This window comes from Aspergillus aculeatinus (assembly GCF_003184765.1).
Source record: "Aspergillus aculeatinus CBS 121060 unplaced genomic scaffold BO66scaffold_3, whole genome shotgun sequence".
Classification (NCBI taxonomy): Eukaryota; Fungi; Ascomycota; class Eurotiomycetes; order Eurotiales; family Aspergillaceae; genus Aspergillus; species Aspergillus aculeatinus.
In genome coordinates this window covers 382,544-400,311 of record NW_020291472.1, presented here as the reverse complement: position 1 = coordinate 400,311, position 17,768 = coordinate 382,544, and the positions used below count along the sequence as shown (strand labels likewise).

Here is a 17,768-nt window from a genome sequence, read left to right as displayed (position 1 = left end):
TGTGGTGGTATGGGCCGGGTAGTGGATCAGAAGAATGAACCTTTGATAACAGGATGTGATATATAACAAGGGGACGATCCTTGATATGTATGTCATAAGTTAAGTTGACTAACTAGCTGTACGTACTCCCGTTGACAGATGCGATGGGGAACAAGAACGTACGACACTGGAGTCGCGGCGCTAAGGTGAGCTTCTGCGGACCGGCTGGATGCCTGTATGTAATACGGGTGGATAGTATGTACTCCGTAAGAGCAATCTGAACGGGCGCCCGGTTGACAGAAAGGGCTACACCAATGATTGTAAGAGGACGATCACGGCAATTGCCTGAGAATTGAGGATTCAGAGCATCGATGATCAAGTATTGTACATAGTAGTTAAGTTGAATGGTTGTTTATTTGTCGCAATTCAGCTTCACGAAGAGACCAATCAACGGGCGACAACAGCCAAGCCCGTCTGAGCAACACACACTAAACCCAACCCAGCCGCCAGCTCTTCTCCACGTGTGTCCACGTGGAACCAACATGGGTCTCGGCTAGGACACCAAAGAAGAAGAAGAAGACTCTTGGAAGAGTCATGGAAGAGCGGGAGACAGCCATCAAATCATCATAGGCAACGAGGAGCATCATCATTCGATGTTAGATAATCCTAGAAATCCTGGCGGGATCGAGAATACGAGCGTCGAGCAAGCTGGCCGGACACAGCCACACGGGAAGAAACCCTTCTCCACTGTCTGTTGCTCGTTTCCTTTTGATTTGATCTGGCTGACCACAGAAACACAGATTACTATTGAGGCAGATTCGGCGAGAAATCGATTCTGTCCGATCACGCTTTGTCGCCTCGAGATACACTTCTCACATGCAGCACAATCAAATAGTGAGGAGGAGCCACAGAACTGCAGCCCGCGTACTGTACATACATGGTGATGGATCACATCCCCCAAGATAAGGAATTGTTGGCCTGAGGCTCCACTAAACACACAAGTATTGATCGGCATCAGGGAAAGTGCTTGGTTCGCTTGGTCTTGTTCAATGACAACAAGGTTTGGGCTTGAGCGGATACCCACGTGGGAATGGAGAGCATCTTACGGAGCAGAGGACCAACAGTTCTGTGAGGTGCCCCTACAGCTCTGATAGCACTGTCAACAGGATAAATAAACATCAATGGATCACTATCCATGAGGATCATAACAGAGTCATTGGAGCCAATATAAAGGGAGGAGGGAAAGAACAGAGATAAGAAGCCTAGAGGGTGGAGGCGCGGACGGAAGGAGGAGATCGGCCCAAATTCAACCACCCCCAAAAGGCACTGCAACGACGGCAAGAACACTTCCTAGACTGCTAGTATTCTTATTCTACCTATCTTGGTAATTTATCCATGGCCCAAAATCATGCCAAGCCGAGTAGCTGGATGGGTCGTGGTCTGGTTTGGGGGTGGGGAAATACCGACAAGGTACTCCGTATATACGCATGAGTATTCTGTCTGTAAGTGGTAGGGTATGTAATCCTCACTCATTATTCATTCTCAGCAGCAACAGCAGCAGGTGCAGTCAGTGGCTTCTAGCAACGTACTGTTCGGTCCTAGTGGCACACTAGTCTATAGTGGGCAAGAGTTCTACTGCGAGTGTTCGTGACGAGCCGCTCTGAATGGCTGCTATCGCCTGGGGGATTTCCCGGCTCGAAGCTAATGACTCAATAAATGACGATCGATACTGGATTCCGCCGTAATGCCTGTACAGGGCAATACTGTACCTACCCAGAGAGTAATCCTTCAGAACCACCCAAAAGGGAAGGCAAACGGAGTCGAAGCCCCCCCCTGATGATGCATCTACATCAACCATCTTCGCGCAGTAGTTGTGATACAGCTTGTGGAAGGGTACATCACCCGAAGTGTATGATGGAGGGAAACATTTCAGCCTGTTCTCAGGCTGCAACGCAAAGAAGACAGCTCCCGTTCAGGTTGAGTTAGGGAATCTTCCAGGCGAGGCCCGGGAGATTGATCTCATCGAGACTCCTCGTCATATGATAAGAGATGCCACGGAAGTTTGATGACGATCGGTAGGGCGCCAGCAATTATGAGGAATCTTGCATCTATCAGTATCTACACCAGTATATGTGCATGCATATCCTCGTTGACACCTACTGATCGATCTGAAGCCAATTGACCCCAGAATTAGTGTACGTGCCTGGAACTCTCAGAAACTGGGGATATCTATGTGAAACCGATGATCATCCGACGTTGCTTCCCAGCGCTTGAGCTGAAGGTCGAAAGCGGGTATTCGAACTGTATGGTACGTGACGGGTAATTGCTGGGAGAGGGGCTGGCCATCATACGGACGGAGGACTCCGACTCCGATTGACTGTCTCTCATGGCCCCGAGGGGAGGGGAAGCATTCAAGGATCCTCCTTGCAGCAGTGCCATCACCACCACCATTTGGAGTGATTATGAGGAATGGGAACCGGGGTAACAAACCATGCGCAGTCTCTTTGCCTTCTACTTGTTCCATTGCTAGCTGTATCTGTAATGAAGCATAAAAAATACCACAGCAGTAGGCAATCGGTGGTATTGCTTTTTCCGGCGACTGCCGTCACAGCGGGTAAGGTAAGGTATGTGAAAGACTGGTACTAGACGGGTTCAGGACGACGGACTCTGCAGGGAAGGGCGGCGGAGGTGGTGGACTGGCTGGCTCACTTTCTGATCGCCCCAAAGGACGATCCATCCACCTTTGCCCTTGGCCCACGTTGTCTGGTGCATGAAACCGTCCGCGTGCACAGTGGGTCAAAGACTGACAGGCCTGATTCTTCACACCCCTGGGCCTGGGGTCCTTCTTTCTCATTCTTCTCTTGCGTGCGCCATCTCGCGGCGCTATTCTTCTGCTGCTGTTGCTGCGCTGCTAAGGTTACAACTACTAACTACTAACTAACTACTAACTAAAGTACGTACTGCCCTGTAGTTAATTACTTACCTTAGCAGTTACTAACTTCTTACTACTTCTCTCTACTAACTACGCTTACTCTCACTTTTACTCTTTTACCCTTCTTCTTCCCTGTTTTCTCTGCTCACTTCTTTACTCTTCTTCTCCTCTCTTCTTCTCTTTGAACTGTAAGGAATCTATCAGTTACATTCACTTCTCTCCTTGTACTCCTTTCCCACTTTGAAAAGTGAGCAATGTTTTGACTGCTGGTACTGATACCTGCCTAAAAGCCAAGCCATTGCTTTCCTAAAAGAATCGAAAAGATCAGGAAAAAAAAAGAAAGGAAAGATCTCGAAATTTATCTTTCGAAGATTTGGCATTTTTGTTTCATGAATTTTATTTAAAAAAAAATCTCCTTGGAGAAAATAATAATATTCTGTTTTCTCTTCCTTATTCAGAAGAGAAGCCACACCCACACCCCTCCACCCTTTCTTTCCTCACTCACACACACACACACACACACTTCTTCTCTCCCACCCTCCCCCCTTCTTTTTGCCCTTGACCCTCTTTTTTTCTCCCTTTCCTTTTCCATTCTTTTTTTCCAATCTTTTTTTTTTGTTAATTTTTTTTCCTGATTTTTTTTTTCTCTCCTGCTCCAACCTTACATAGATACATACAACCCCCTCCCCCTCTTCTTCTCCTCCCACTCGCCTGGTTCGCACTATTCAATGCCAACCATATCCTCCGTCCCTTTCAACCAAGGCTCCCCTCCTTCCTCACACCTTCATTACCCTCAGCCTTCCCGATCTTCTGCCGTACCTATTCCGGTTCCCTCCTCCCCGGATCACAATCGCACTTCCTCCTTTACTTCTGCTGCTTCTGCTGCTACTCTTCAGAACTCCGCGCCCGCCGCAGTTCCCGCCCACTCCCATTCCGCCACCACCACCACCACCACAACTTCCTCCGCCGCTGCCTCGTCTTCAGTCACCAATCCCTTCTCAACAGGTTTCACTGGCTCGGTAATCGGTTCAATTTCTCGTCGCAATCGTCGCTCATTTGCTGCGTTGGCCCGAGAGAAGACTTCCAGTGCTCTCGCCAATTTATCTGCCATCGGAGGCCCCAATTATCCGCTTAGGCCTTCCGCATCTTCTGGAAGTCTTTCCAAGCACTCGCGCAAGGCTTCGCAGGTCAGCATCAGTGAATTGCCTGGTGCTACACCTTTGACCCCGCCATTGTCGGATAGCAGTGCTAGCAGCGAACAATCCAGCCCTGCGCCCATTGATTCCGTCACCAACCGCATTTTCCCCGCTGTGACTGACCAGGCGACGACCTCCGTCGATAGACGACGTCACACTATCCAGCGTATCCCTTCCCCCCTCCAGCAATTACCGGAGATTGAAACTCCCGAACCTCCCGCCAAAATGCATCAGACATCTTCGAGACTGTTGCGTATGACGGAGGATGATCGTCCGTTCACCAAGGTAAGCTTTCTTGCAAAATGCGCACTAAGTGGTTCACAGAGCGTTCAAGCAATTGATCAAGAGATTAACGGGCAATGTTTGCAGGATTTCATGGACTTGTTCTCGACCCTGATGGTCAGTTTGAAGTTGGATTCGCATCGTGTACGATTCACCAAATATGATCACTCGTTTACTTCAGAAGAGGCTATCAACAACCTGGGATCGCTCAAATTTTCCCAATCCAACCGCATGCCAGACCCCAAGGACCCCTCCCGTATCGTCACTACCACCACAACCACCACATTCTCCATGGCAAAGGAAATGGCTCGCTCAGTATGTCAGCGCTTCGTGGACGCTCGCTTCATCGAGTCTGTAGACGGAAAGGCATCGCAGTTGTTCCCTCTCAAGGGCGCATTGTACCAGCTCACACCCAAGGGAATCAACATCCTCCAGAGATTCTGTCAGCGCAATGGTATCACTGCGCGCCATGTGATCGATGTTCTGGAATCGCCGCGCAACACAATGCAACTTGTCAACCTGGAGCGCGATTCCGAGACCGACAAGCTGTCCCACGATCGAGCGACCATCGAAGTGATTTTCCGCCGGTTCGCTGGGCAGGATGGCCCTAATGTCAAGAGCAGCATTTCGACCTCCGATTCCGATTCATTGAGTGACTATTCGAACGGATTGGTGGGCGTGAAAATGGCCAAGGAGCGCAAGATCAAGGACAAGATTGTTTCCAACACTTTTACAGGAAAGGCAGCGGTCGACTGGTTGATGGATTGTTCGACGACAATTGAGCGTCGGGAAACCGTCCTCATTGCCGAGCTTTTCGTCAAGTACGGTTTAATCATGATGCTACAAGAAGACCAGTTCATCACTCTGCCCGACGACTCGATAGCTACTTTTCAACCTTCCAAGAATGCCATCTATGGAATCACCGAACGGGGTCAGAGGGTATGTGGCTGGATTGCACGGGACAAGGCTCGTGACACTTCGATGTACGACAGTCGGGGTATCCCACGAGACTCGAACAACGCCCGGTTGAACCACATTCTACACGATCCAGCTCTACGACTCCTTTTCCGCGAATTCCTGCGCTTTTCACTCTGCGAAGAAAACCTATCTTTCTACCTCGACGTGTCCGAGTTTACGTCGGCTTACCACAAGGCGGAGAAGGTCGGCACATTCCGGAGGCCGGACTCGGTACGGGAGACTTTGGCTGCGGCATACGGTAAGCTATTTCTCGGAGACAGGTCTTGATTGATTGATGATACTAATCCGTGCAGGTCTGTACAACGCGTTTTTGGCCCCTGGCTCGCCTTGTGAGCTGAACATTGATCACGCCCTGCGCAATAGCCTTGCCAGCCGCATGACCAAGGCTGTGGGTGACGACGAGTCCATGCTCAAGAGTCTTCAAGAGGTGGTACATTTGTTCGAAATGGCTCAAACGTCGGTTTTCAAGTTGATGTCAAGTGTAAGTTCACACCGGAAACGATACTCATTCTTCACCAATCGATTCTAAATCTTCGTAGGACTCGGTTCCCAAGTTCCTTCGCGATCCCAAGTGTGCTAGTATCCTTCAGGAGCACGATGTGGACTTGATTGGTGCCCCGCGGTCTTACTCTCCAACTCCGGCTCCGGTACCGGAGCGTTCGGCAAGCCGCTCGGCGCGCCCATGAGTCGAACCTTGAAAATGGACCAACGTGGGGCTACACTAATCACTACCTCATCATTGGGATCAACACCAGCTTGTATTGGGATATCTCCAAGCGAGGAATCCACCGAGACCTTGGAGTCTAGTGTGCTCTGAGACACCGCCAGACCTTATGAATCCTGAGTCGGCGCGGTCTAGCGCGACGTTGACCGACCAGCAAAAGTGACTCCTGTTGTACTTGGGGTCTGCTTCCGAACATTTGACTTGACACGACATGATTACACGTTATGCGTCTCCGACTTTTCTTTACTTCACTGCATGAGAGCCTGTGTCCAATTCAGAATGGACGTGGGGAGTTCTTCTTTGGCAACCAGATCACCCGAAATGATTCGTTCATCACGACCGATGAGTGGAAAAAGATGTTTTAACGATCAATGGATCATGTGATAGATGCTGGGACCCGAATTTCTGTTCTCTTAATCAAATTTCCTTTGTCTTTGTTTCCTTTACCCCTTTTTATGTTTTTTTTTTTCTGTCGAACTTGAAGAAGGGAAGGCTGAAACACACCGCTAGTATTCCAGCATTCCAGCATTAGAGAGGCGTTTTTTACCCCCATATTTCTTCTTTTCTCAGGCATCGATGCATTTTCGTGCACACTTCTTTTTCTACTTGGTGATAAATGTGATTGATTGACTGACTTATTGATTTATATGTGTGTATGCCGCCATATGTCCTTTTCCTGTTTCTTTGATACTTTGTGCAGTTGAGTTTGACTTGACCTATTTTTTGCCTGCATCATCGATAGCATATCTGATCTGCATTTTCATGGGTTAACTTTTTGTTTTCTGCGCCATATCCAGCGAGTGAGTTATGTGTGTGTATGTACATGTGTGCCATGTTCTGATTCATGCCTGGGCCTGAGACCCAAGACTTCTATTGAATAACAATTTATTACTCTTTATTCTTGATTTTTCTTGTAGTTACCTTGCGCTCCTCGACATGAACCCATAATAATCGAAAATCACCCTAAAATAAAATCCTTCGTGAGCATCACCAACCGTTAAGAACAACCACCCTCATCAAAGTAAGAAGAACCAATAGTAAGAACCGACAATAGCACACCCATTCCCCTCTAGCGCGGAACCGACATCCATGTAGGATAAAGGAATAAGGCAATGGCGATGGGAGGGAAAAGAAGGACGTTGGAAGAAAACTAAGTACCGTCCAGACATCCATGAATAAAAGCAACAAACACCACATGCCACATGGCCAGCACGTGGTTTTCCTCTGCACGAGGGTGCAGGGGGAGGGGGGTGTGACCGCACGGGGCTGGGGGACGCACAGGGGGGCGTGACCGACTCACCTCTTTGAATATTAGTACAGTACTTTGTTTTGGTTCGGTTGTGGTTGTACCTCTTTCTGCGGCTTCACATGACCCTCCGGGACGATAGATATTGGTTTTTCTTTGAATGGATATGGTGCGATCTACATTGTACACTGGTGCTGGGACACGGACATGAGTCAACCATTTTAACTTAGTTGATCAGAGGTTGAAGGGGGGGAATCGTCACCTTTGTGCAAGAGGCGAGATCGCCCGCTTAGTCAGCTATCCCATCCCGTGTTATGCGTTATGCTCGCTTACGCTGCTGCTCTGCTGTGCCGAGGGGTAACTAAAACCAACTGTGTCTTCCCTTGACAGGCGGGGGAGAGTCAGTCCCATGGTGAAGGGTTTGTTGCGTGAGAAGTGTCACGGAGCATACATAGTGTGTACTGACTTCTGCCGCAGAGCTCAAGGAGGTATGGTATACGTTACCCATACCCTTGCTGGATTTGGGAGGAATGGTCTGAGATCTGAGGGTGGAAGTATGTATGAGAGAGACAGACCCCCCTTGACTTCGCAAATTCAGATTCGATGATCGAGAGTCGGGGATTGTACTCGCCGTACTCGACAGAAACCTTTCAGATACCATGATCTGGGCGGGGACAAACTTTTGTGCTCCATGCTGGGATCTGGGGTCGGAAATAGATGTCTAGTGCCACCGGGCAGCGTGGGATAGCATAGAATCCCTGAGTTTCGATTCATGCTGATATGGAAATAGGTAAGCTAGGGTGAAGGGTACAGTAACAGCACAGTCAATGTCCAGAAGACTGACTACAGTAAACCAGGAAGTTGGGGTCGCGAGCCAGAAAACAACAAGAAACGCCCCAAGCCCAAAAAGTAGATATTACCGTTACGCCCTTCGTAGCATAATCCCAAGAATAGAAATAGTGTCAGAGCTGGCAGATGAGAAAGGGGGGGGAAGAATACGGGTGTATGTATACACATCATCCAAGAAATTTGGATGTTGAAGGAGAGTGGAGGGGGAGTAGGTTGGGTAGATTTGTTTCAGATGGAGTTCTCTCGGTGAGGGTGGTGGTGGTGGTGATGTGTGTTTGTGGGTGACAGGTGGCTGGATGGACGGTTTGTATAAATGAAGAGATGGCTGGAGACTTGACTCATGACTCAAGTCAGTGACTGGACTGAACTCACAGGGTTGGAGGATCTCCTTCAACCCGAAACATCATCAGACAACTCCTCCAAAACGAGTCAAAAGGAACAGGGTGAAACGTCCTTGGTTTCAAGATATCATTCTTCGCGCCTGTTCATCAGTCCATCGGTCCGCCGATCCATCGGCGCAGCTGCCCACCCCACACCAGCACATCCCACAATCGAGGGAACCCCCCTCAAGAAGATCAAGTGAAGATAATCAGGTTTACTTGCCCGCCCAGCCTCTCAGTCGCATGCCTTCCTCAATTGCCGACCAAATGCCTTCGACGACCTCGCGATCTCTCCACCGCCCGGACCCGTTCACCCCGCCCTTCTCGTCCCATCTCTCGACCGAGAAGCTCTGGACCCCACGACCCCAATTGCGGACCTCGCGCGGACTGTCCTCCCCGCGCCAGCCCACATAGACACCCGTGGCGTGTTTGAACAGCTCGGGCGGAGAAGACCACTTGTAAGATTTGAACTGCCAGGTTTGACCCGTGGTGAAGACGGCCACCAGGCGGTTCCAGTAATCCGGCCGGAAGTTGGCGGTGCTGTCCACCAGGATGAAGCGAGTGGGCTTGCGAGAGCCGGAGGAGGACGCGCTGGACCTGGAGTGAGGGAGAGGGGTATTAGAGGAGCTGCCTTGGATGCGCAGGGGTCGATTGATATAGAGAATGTTGCTGTTCGTCCCCGTGGCCAGCGTGGGGTGATCGGGCGGAATGAAGACGCCCTCCTCGAGGAATGAGCGCACATTGGACATGCGGATAAGAGACGATGCGGAAGGCGACAGCAGGATGATCGGATCCTGCGTCTTGGAGCTGCTCTTGCTGCTTCGGGGTTGCGAGAGACCGGCGGACGGCGCAGACACCGGCACCATAGAAGAAGAGGAGGTCGGCTTGCTGCCAGGCTTGGTGACCCCCGCGGGATATTGACCCGTTCGTGACGACCGATTCCGACCCAGGATGGTTTCTGCGGTTTTGCGCACATGGGAAAAGTCCTGAACCACCCCCCAGAATGATTAGCATCTTATGCGTAAACCCACCCACAGGGGACACTCAGAGGGAATGAAACTCACCGTCGGCTTAATCCCCCTCAATACACTATTCCGATCCCCCATCTTCCTCTCCCCATTGTAAATCTCCTGTAACCTCGGATCAATCACCTTGGCCGCCCGACTACCGTGCTGCTGAGCAGCCCCGGACGCCGCAGCCGCAGCAGCCCCTCCCGTCGCACCAGCACCGCTCCCACTCGGCACCGTAGCAACACCCCCGGCCGCCCCCGAAGCAATATTGGCCGACGCCTGAGCCTGCGCACCAACGCTACTCTCCACGCCCGCAGCGGCGGCAGCAGCTGTAGCAGCAGCCGTTGCCGCGGCCGCGGCCGCCCTGGCAGCGGCCTCGCCTTCGAGAGGCTTGATGTACTCACTCTCCTCGGACGCGCCCTCCAGCCACGTCAGGAGATCGAGTCGCTCGACGAACACCAGATTCTGGACCTTTTCTTCAGGCTGCTCGGGATCATCCTTCCGCTTCTCCTTGAGGGCCTGGTTCAGCCCCTCCGCTTCGGCGATATACTCCGGGATCGCAACGTCCTTCTTCAGCCACGCGAAGAAGATACTGCGCAGGTCGACGGCCTCGCCTGTCGTGCTGGAGACGAAGCGCGTCGGGGTGTTGAGGGGGATGGTCTGGGGGCTGCTGCTGCTGCTGCTCGGGGTATGCGGGAAGTACAGGTGGGTGGCTTTGGCGAGATCGAGGTCGGTTTCGGTGTCGGTGGGTCGGTCGGTCGGGGAGGAGGAGGTTGTCGGTCGTGGGGGGTTGTTGGAGAGGAGGGATTGGCGGAGGGCGAGAAGGGGGTCTATGCTGGGTGATGAATTGGTGGCCATCGTGGGTGTCGGTCTCCCGATGGTCCTTCCGGGGAGTGTGATTTGTGGTGTGGTGTGTAGCTTATGAGGTCAAGAGGGTGGGCGAGGTTAGCTGGAATTCACCGCAATATTGGAGCGAAGACCAGAGTTCCGAGTCAGAATTGAGGGAGATTGTCACCGCTCGGGGTGCTTGGGGAATTATAACGGTAAAGGAGGAGAAGAGGAAAAGGGGAGGTGTTACAGCGCAGCTTGGAGGTTGAAGGAAGCCTCAGTTGAGAGCGACTTTCTCGATGCGCGCGCGGAGCACGTGATCTCATCCCCGGAAGTTGGTTGGGGCCTGGCCAACTGGCAGGCCCACTGCTGTCTCTCACTTTGTGAAGTATGAGTTACTCAGACTCTGGGTAGGTACAGTTTCATTTCCAAAACATAAACTAAAGTACTCAAGACTGCATATCACTCCCGAGTTTCCTCATCCAGCTCCAAAACCAGCTCCAACCTCCCAACAGAGCAGTGACTCCTGTAAACAAGATCACTGCTCCGTAATCAGTCGCATACCCCGTGCTCACTCCACCATGAACACCAGCAACAGGACCTCTCTGCATCAACTTCTCACTGAGCGGCCCGCTGATCACACTCCCAATCCCCCTACCCCCGGCCAAAAGCCCAAAGACTAGCCCCGTCTCCAACGTGGGCATCTCCCGCTTAATCTGCGTCAGGACTCCGGACCAGGTGGAACTGAACCCTCCGGCAAAGAAGCCGTAGGTGATCGAGAAAACCGTCAGCAGGGCGAGCGCTGTATGAGCCTGCAGATGCTCGGAGGAAGAAGACAGGTGGTTTGTGGCAGTGGAAGAAAGTCCCCAGAATAACAACACCGATAGCCCCGAGCCCATCGACGACAGCAGCATGATGTTGGAGACGGCGAAGCGATCGCACATGGAGCCCAGAACGATGCCTCCAACAATGGAGGTGGCATTGAACAGAGCCAGAAGGAGGGTTCCGGTCGTTTCAGATAGCCCGGCTGCCGTTGTCGAGTAAGATGGGAGGTAGGTACTCGGGAGAAAGTATCCAAGACTCTGGATGATGTTTCCGAGCTCCAGTGTCCAGAACGTGAGCAACTTTAGGAACGCGAGGTTGAGAGGCTGGGGCGACGTGGACGCCGCGGGAGGAACTCGGGGCTTGATGAAGGGAAGTGCTATCGAAGTCGTGAGAAGCTGTATCATGTTAGGTCAGACTAGGGCCTCAGAATTAGCATGGTTGGTGTTCTCCCCACCGTGATAACTGTCCAGGCTCGTAAGGTGGTTTTCGCTCCGTATCGATCCAGTGCAGCGCTTGTCAAGAAGGGCAAAGCCACGCCGCAGACGCTTTTGCCGGCCCACATGATGCCATATGCAAGGCCCTTGCGGCGAATGAACCACTGGTCGAGAAGGAGCGTCGTTGGGCTGAAGACGAGGCCGTTCCCCAGTCCACAGAGGACGCCCTGGGTGGCTATCAATTGCCAGACAGTATGGGCGAAGGATGACAGTAACGACCCTCCGACGCTGAGAACCAGTCCAACCGGAGCACAGTATCTCTGCATATGAGGGTAGCGGGTCAGGAGGGTAAAACTGATAGGCGATAACAGGTAAAGAATTCCCTACGCGACATCTTCATCAGTCGGTTCCATGGGTGATGCTGAGGGGTATACTCCTACCATCGATGTGGTTCCCACAATCGCCAAACCTCCAGTGCCTCCTTCAAGTTCATCGTGAGACTCGAAATATTCTTGGAAAAGACCGGAGACAAGGGAGAACCCTGCAGCAGAGAGCTCAGTAAACAGCTTCTTCCCATTCAAGAACGAAGCATACCCCACACTGGAAGTTGGATAAGACAGCAGGATGCTAGGATCAGCCATGCTCCTCTGCCTTGGTCGACCGGTGGCAGCAACGGTTGTTCAAGTTCCATCGAAGCCCTCGGTCGAATCTGATCGATAGAAGGTCTTCGATGCGATCGGGATTGAACATTCTCCAGTGCGTAGGAAGCCATGGAAATTAGGATGGAGCGAAGTTGGGGTAAATGACAAGGAAGTGAGGGAAGGGAAGGAAAGCAGAGGAATATACCTACCCCGCAATGCTATCAATGAGGATCTGCAACAACAAACTTCATATACAAGACTCGTGACTCATTATTAATTCATGCAAGTTGGCTGCAATCAAGCAAAGAGACCCAACATCCATTAAAAGAAAATGCGCCTAAATCATCACACACAAGAGCCGAACCATCCACACCTTATAAATAATCTCCTCCATCACAATCAATCACAGCAATCACAGCGGAATCCCCAACGTCTGCTTGATATCCTCCCCTCTCAGCCACTCCTCCATGGCCTCGTACATGCCGCGGAACTTCTCATTATCCTCCATCGTCGGCAAGTCCAGCTTGATCTTATGGCCCAGCCGGGCCTGCGCCGCGCCCAGATACCGATACCCATAAGGGTACGGCGCCAATTCCTCCGCCGAAAACTCGGGGACATTCTTGCCGTCGACGGGCAGGATCTTGTCCTTCTCGTAGAACAGACGCTTGTAGTGCACCTTCCAGCCCGCCGGATCCTTCTGGCACCACATGATAAAGCGACAGTCGCATTCGACGTCACACTCCACCCCGTTGAACACGAAGCGCTGGGTGATGGTGGCCTTCATCTTGCCCACGGCGCGGCCGGTCGCCGGGTTGAGCTCGACGAGGGTGCCGTTCTCGCGGTGCATAATGTGGTCCCCATTGCGCCGGCCCTTCTTGGAGACTTCGATGAATTCATCGATGGGCATACCGCCGCTCCAGGCTACAGACCAAAGACAGATTAATTTTACTGGACCGGACCGGAAAGGAAATGGAATGGAAGGGGGTGGAACGGACTTGTGAAGATGTACGCCTGCTCGGCGAAGCAGTTACGGTAATGGGCCCATTCGGAGGCGTCTCGGTATACCGGCCAGCCTTTGAGAAGCTCGGTCACGCAGAGCCGATCGAGAATCTCGTTGGTGGTACCATTGATGTGGCTGTGGATGGTGGGCTGGGGATCTTCGGCGGTGATGTTGACGACCATGGTGGATATATCAGTAGCTGGGGTTTTGTCTATCGCATTCGAACGATCAATCTCCAGAGATCACATCCCTGTTTATATAGATCTGCTTGTGATGGCTGTTGCCCTCTATTCTTGACTCTCTGTCTTCCGATAAGCCTCGATTCGGCCCGCGTCGTCATCTGAATCCGTCTCTTGATGTCATCATCCCATTGCATCAGGCAACCTCGGTCATGGTCGGTGGAGCTTGCGAGCCTGTGGTTCGCTGAACTGTCTGGAGCCCAATTGCTGGATTACTAGGTACTGCACAGTATGGTTTTCTGAAAGTGTAGGCCGACCAATTCAGCACTTTGAGAGCGGCCATGGGGAGGCTGGCAAGGAACGAACCCCTTACAATCTCTGGGATCTCAGCTTTGTATACATGCGTACACTGTTAGCTTCGCCATAGACAGCGCCCATAGTCCTTGCACGATTTCTCACGAGATCGGATCCATCCTCAGATATCATTCTTAGCAGCCGACAGACGTCATCAACTCCTTTGCTGCTCGTGTCCATGATAAGCGGGTCATGCCTCAACAGTCTGGCCAAGGACGGGGTGTCCAGGCGGAAAAGGTTTTTGCAGGATACCTAGTAGTCTAGACGTTACTGTAAGAGGATGGAATTAGTATTATCCGCCTCGTTGGCTGGTTGGCTGGTTGCTTGTTGCCTGGCTTCAATAATAATGAAGTGGTTGACAGGTGGATGCTCAGGAGTCGACTAGCAAGGGAAAGAGGCGATGTGCTGGAGCAAGGCAACTTGGAAAGGCAGCATCCACCCCGAGACCCTCAGGAACTGACCGAGCATATCTCGTACTGATAACTACAATAGCAACAACATGTGAAAGCAACCAAAGACGCTCTCATTCCTCATTAGCAACCCCGATTAAGAGTCGTCAGTCCCAATGTCCTGGGCACAAAATTTCCTAATAATAAAAGAGGAGAAAAAAAAGATGAGAAGAATGAAGAAAAAGAAATAGAAAAGGAAAGAACAAGAAGAGAAAAAAAAAATAGTAATGAAGACAATCGTGAAGCGAGTGCTGCAGATCATTGACCTAATAGTGTAGGTCGGCCTGAACCCATCCATGATATCCTTTGCCCATCCCAGTCCCAAAAGTATTTACCTATCCCGCTCCCATCCCAACACGCCTGATACGCCAGTTAGAAAACAGAAGGGCACCCATAGAACGCCCAATAATCCCATCCTTTACAGGTCGAAAGAAAATAGACATAAAATCAGCAAAAAAACATGGTTGCATAGCACAGCACAGTGACTCAGACAAGTGACAGGCCTGTCATCCAATGCCAATGCCCAATCATCATTGCGTCAGTGAAGACAAGTGAGAGGCAGGTGCAGGCCCAGGATAATCTTTCATCATATCTTGGGAGCGTCGATCATCACCCTTGGTTGCTTCAATTTCCCCCGGTGAATTGCTATGCATGGGCATACTAGAAGTGACCGCCGTCTTATCACGAACCACGGGTCCTGACATGGCTGGGGTTGGTGGAAGCATCCCTGTGGCCTGGAGCTGAGTTTTCTCTACCGACGGCGTTGTCTTGGTTCCACGCCGAATAATGTAGTCTCCCAGGCTGAGCTTCTTTTTTACGGGGCTGGGAGCAACCACACTCGACGAAGCAAGGGCAGGCAATGTAGGTTGGGGAGGTGCATCTCCCGAAGGAGATAATGACGCCGACACAGGTGCAGACCCAGGGCTTGGGGCAGATGCTTTAGAGGTGATGGACGTGGGAGGAAGAGGGACATGAAGTTCGGGACGACGTTGGCTGACTGTTTTCAACGGTATTCGAGCATTGTGAGCGGCTGTTGACGGCCAGGGAGGTGGTAAAGGAGGCTTGACCATGCCTCGGTCTGTTGACGAGGCCTCGAGCGGTGCGGGATAAGCTTGCGAGGGCGATAAAAGAATAGGCGAATCCATGTCCTTCATATCCGCATCGTCTTTATCGCCTGACGCACTAGGGGTCGACGCTGTAAGTGAGAGACCCCCAGGGGGGCTCAGAGATGCAGGGGGCGAGTCCAGATGTCTGAGTGGTTTTACTGGAGGTGACATAGATTGGCTGCTTTTTTCGAAGCGCAGACGATCGGAATAGCATCGTTTCAACAAACGTTGAGTTAATGGTACGAAGTTAGGTCGTCGAGGCGAAGGCGAAGAAGAGAACCCGTCGAAAGGAGCTTCAGGCTCGGTTTGAATTGCCGAGTCCACGTATTGAGGGCGCCCGAGTGGAGATTGGACAGAAGGCATGCTATGGCTGTTGGACATCTTGCGTGGAGAACCATGACGTCCACTAGGCAACGGCCCAGGCAGAGTACCGGCCGGTGGGGAGTGCGATTGACGCTCGCGACCATGACTTGACTGACCACTAGCTCGCTTTTTCCTTTTGTTGGTTGCTTGCTGATCCTGCTCTAATTGCTGAAACTTCTTCTCGGCTGCCGCGATTTTCCGCTTCTCGCGGGCAGAGAGCTCGGAGTCTCCCAGCAAGTAGTTTTCGGTCGGAGTCTGTAGCGTGGGAGTCAGATCGCGACTGCGAGTCTGTCCGCGCACAGAGCCTGACGCAGAGCGACTGTCGGCTTGATCATCCTCATCTATAGCCTTGGTCGTTTCACTCCCAGCGCGACTATTAGCGGTGGGGGAAATGGTTGATTTTGTCCTAGGTCTCTTCCGTTTGAGGCTTGCCTGTTTCATGTTGGCGTCCAATAATCTGGGGTGTCGCCGGCGATCTACGCTGGCCAGCAAGCAGTTCGAGGATGGAACGCAAGCGCAGCCGCCAAAATGGGCGAGAACATTGCTAATGCAGATGGCAGCATTGTCTTGGGCATTATCACTCGGTTCTTGCTTGACTAAACCATTGCTTGATTCGAACAGCTGAGGATCCAGATACCACATGGCAGTAATCTCGGCATCAGGGGCAATATCTTCTTTTGCAACAAAGCAGAAGTGATATTCTACCTGGTTCGTAATGTAGGTCTTCATCGTCACATTCGGACGGCAAGACCGCCGCACGTAGCGGAGAACACTTCCTTCATGGCGACTGTCGATATAGATCGGAAGCTGGGGATGGAAGAAGACGAAAGGCTCCGGATGACGTAGCTCCTGCCAGCGATTACTGGGATCAAGACAGTAATCCCGCAGCAGTCCAATCTTACCTGTGATTTCCCCAACAATTTCGTCCTTTCCTACACGATCTTTGGTCTTGAGTACTTTCCAGGTCGGGTGTTGCCCCTCCAGTTCAATACTAGGCTCTGTGATAGACTCAGTTGACAGTGTGGGCCACCGCGACCGGTCAAGCGATGCCCCGGACCAAGTAAAGATATCCTGCGCGGACCGCCCGTTGGCAACTCGGGCCAAAGCGGTTGGTTCCGTTACCCAGGAAGCCAGATCTGCGGCCAAGGGAAGGTTGACAAACAAGTTGCTGTCCATACTCGCATAATCGTTATCATGATCATAGAGGTGCAAGAACTCGTGCGAATAGAGGGGGATGGCTGGACCAGCCGTCTTAATGGGGCTCATGGACGCTGCAGCCCGTTTCCGTGGATCAGGTGGAAAACCCGGAGCACCCGAGACAGAGCTAATGGACCCCGAAGCACGATGATTTGTCTTGACTTTCTTTGCAACGGGCTGATCGCGCACCGCGGATTCCGACCGATGGTGGAATCCATTTACCTGATCACCATGTTCTTTGATCTTTTTCTTGTGGCTCTTGTTTCCAGATCGTTTGGTTTTCCGGTCACCGCCGTCATTCTGTTCCCTAAGACGTCTCTGCCGTTCGGTTGCACGCCGCCCATCCAGATGACGCGGCTCGCAATCGACACAGTTATGCACGTCGGGCACATCTCGACCATGGTAATAGCACTCTATATGCTGCCAAGTTTCGCACCCTTCACAGAAAACCGTGTTCCCATCGTCATCCTCAAAAGCGCAGATGCATTTGATGGTATACGGCTCCTCCTCTTCCGGGGCGATGGAGTCGGAAACGGTGCCGTTGACGCCGGGTGAGTGCAGCGGGACGGTGACCGGATAAGGGTCCGTGATGGGGTGCGTGATGGCGAGTGGGGAGGTATCTGTCATAATCCGACAGAATACCCCCTCTCAGATTGAACAAGAGACACGCGGTGGTGGTTGTTCGGGTAGACGAACGGCTCGTAGTGGTATTGTATCACAGACCAACACGCATATCAACAACACGGACTGCTCTCCTGGCCTCAGCTATACACACACAACTATAAGCAGCAGCAGGACCACTCCAAGGTGAAACCA

The 17,768-nt window shown here is 51.9% G+C and overlaps 5 protein-coding genes across 5 annotated transcripts; 1 reads left to right on the top strand and 4 right to left on the bottom strand.

The window, feature by feature from the left end:
* Window positions 1–3,639: 3,639 nt before the first annotated feature.
* On the top strand, window positions 3,640–6,053 carry flbA (developmental regulator FlbA; the record flags this gene model as incomplete). Its single annotated transcript, XM_025643362.1, has 4 exons — window positions 3,640–4,392; window positions 4,477–5,605; window positions 5,661–5,848; window positions 5,907–6,053. 4 exons carry the CDS (start codon window positions 3,640–3,642, stop codon window positions 6,051–6,053), a joined length of 2,217 nt encoding a protein of 738 aa, XP_025508363.1.
* Window positions 6,054–8,781: 2,728 nt separating this feature from the next.
* BO66DRAFT_397790 (CDC73 C-terminal domain-containing protein) lies at window positions 8,782–10,434 on the bottom strand (the record flags this gene model as incomplete). Its single annotated transcript, XM_025648617.1, has 2 exons — window positions 8,782–9,552; window positions 9,631–10,434. 2 exons carry the CDS (start codon window positions 10,432–10,434, stop codon window positions 8,782–8,784), a joined length of 1,575 nt encoding a protein of 524 aa, XP_025508362.1.
* A 419-nt stretch (window positions 10,435–10,853) lies between these two features.
* Window positions 10,854–12,354, bottom strand: BO66DRAFT_407904 (putative MFS monocarboxylate transporter; the record flags this gene model as incomplete). Its single annotated transcript, XM_025649087.1, has 4 exons — window positions 10,854–11,624; window positions 11,684–12,046; window positions 12,104–12,204; window positions 12,258–12,354. The coding sequence occupies 4 exons, from the start codon at window positions 12,352–12,354 to the stop codon at window positions 10,854–10,856; spliced, it is 1,332 nt and encodes a 443-aa protein (XP_025508361.1).
* A 362-nt stretch (window positions 12,355–12,716) lies between these two features.
* BO66DRAFT_434338 (nuclear transport factor 2 family protein) lies at window positions 12,717–13,486 on the bottom strand (the record flags this gene model as incomplete). Its single annotated transcript, XM_025650774.1, has 2 exons — window positions 12,717–13,225; window positions 13,300–13,486. The coding sequence occupies 2 exons, from the start codon at window positions 13,484–13,486 to the stop codon at window positions 12,717–12,719; spliced, it is 696 nt and encodes a 231-aa protein (XP_025508360.1).
* Window positions 13,487–14,700: 1,214 nt separating this feature from the next.
* BO66DRAFT_109529 (putative PHD finger and SET domain protein) lies at window positions 14,701–17,687 on the bottom strand. Its single transcript, XM_025641814.1, has one exon. It carries the CDS (start codon window positions 17,577–17,579, stop codon window positions 14,817–14,819), a length of 2,763 nt encoding a protein of 920 aa, XP_025508359.1. The 5' UTR covers window positions 17,580–17,687; the 3' UTR covers window positions 14,701–14,816.
* Window positions 17,688–17,768: the final 81 nt, after the last annotated feature.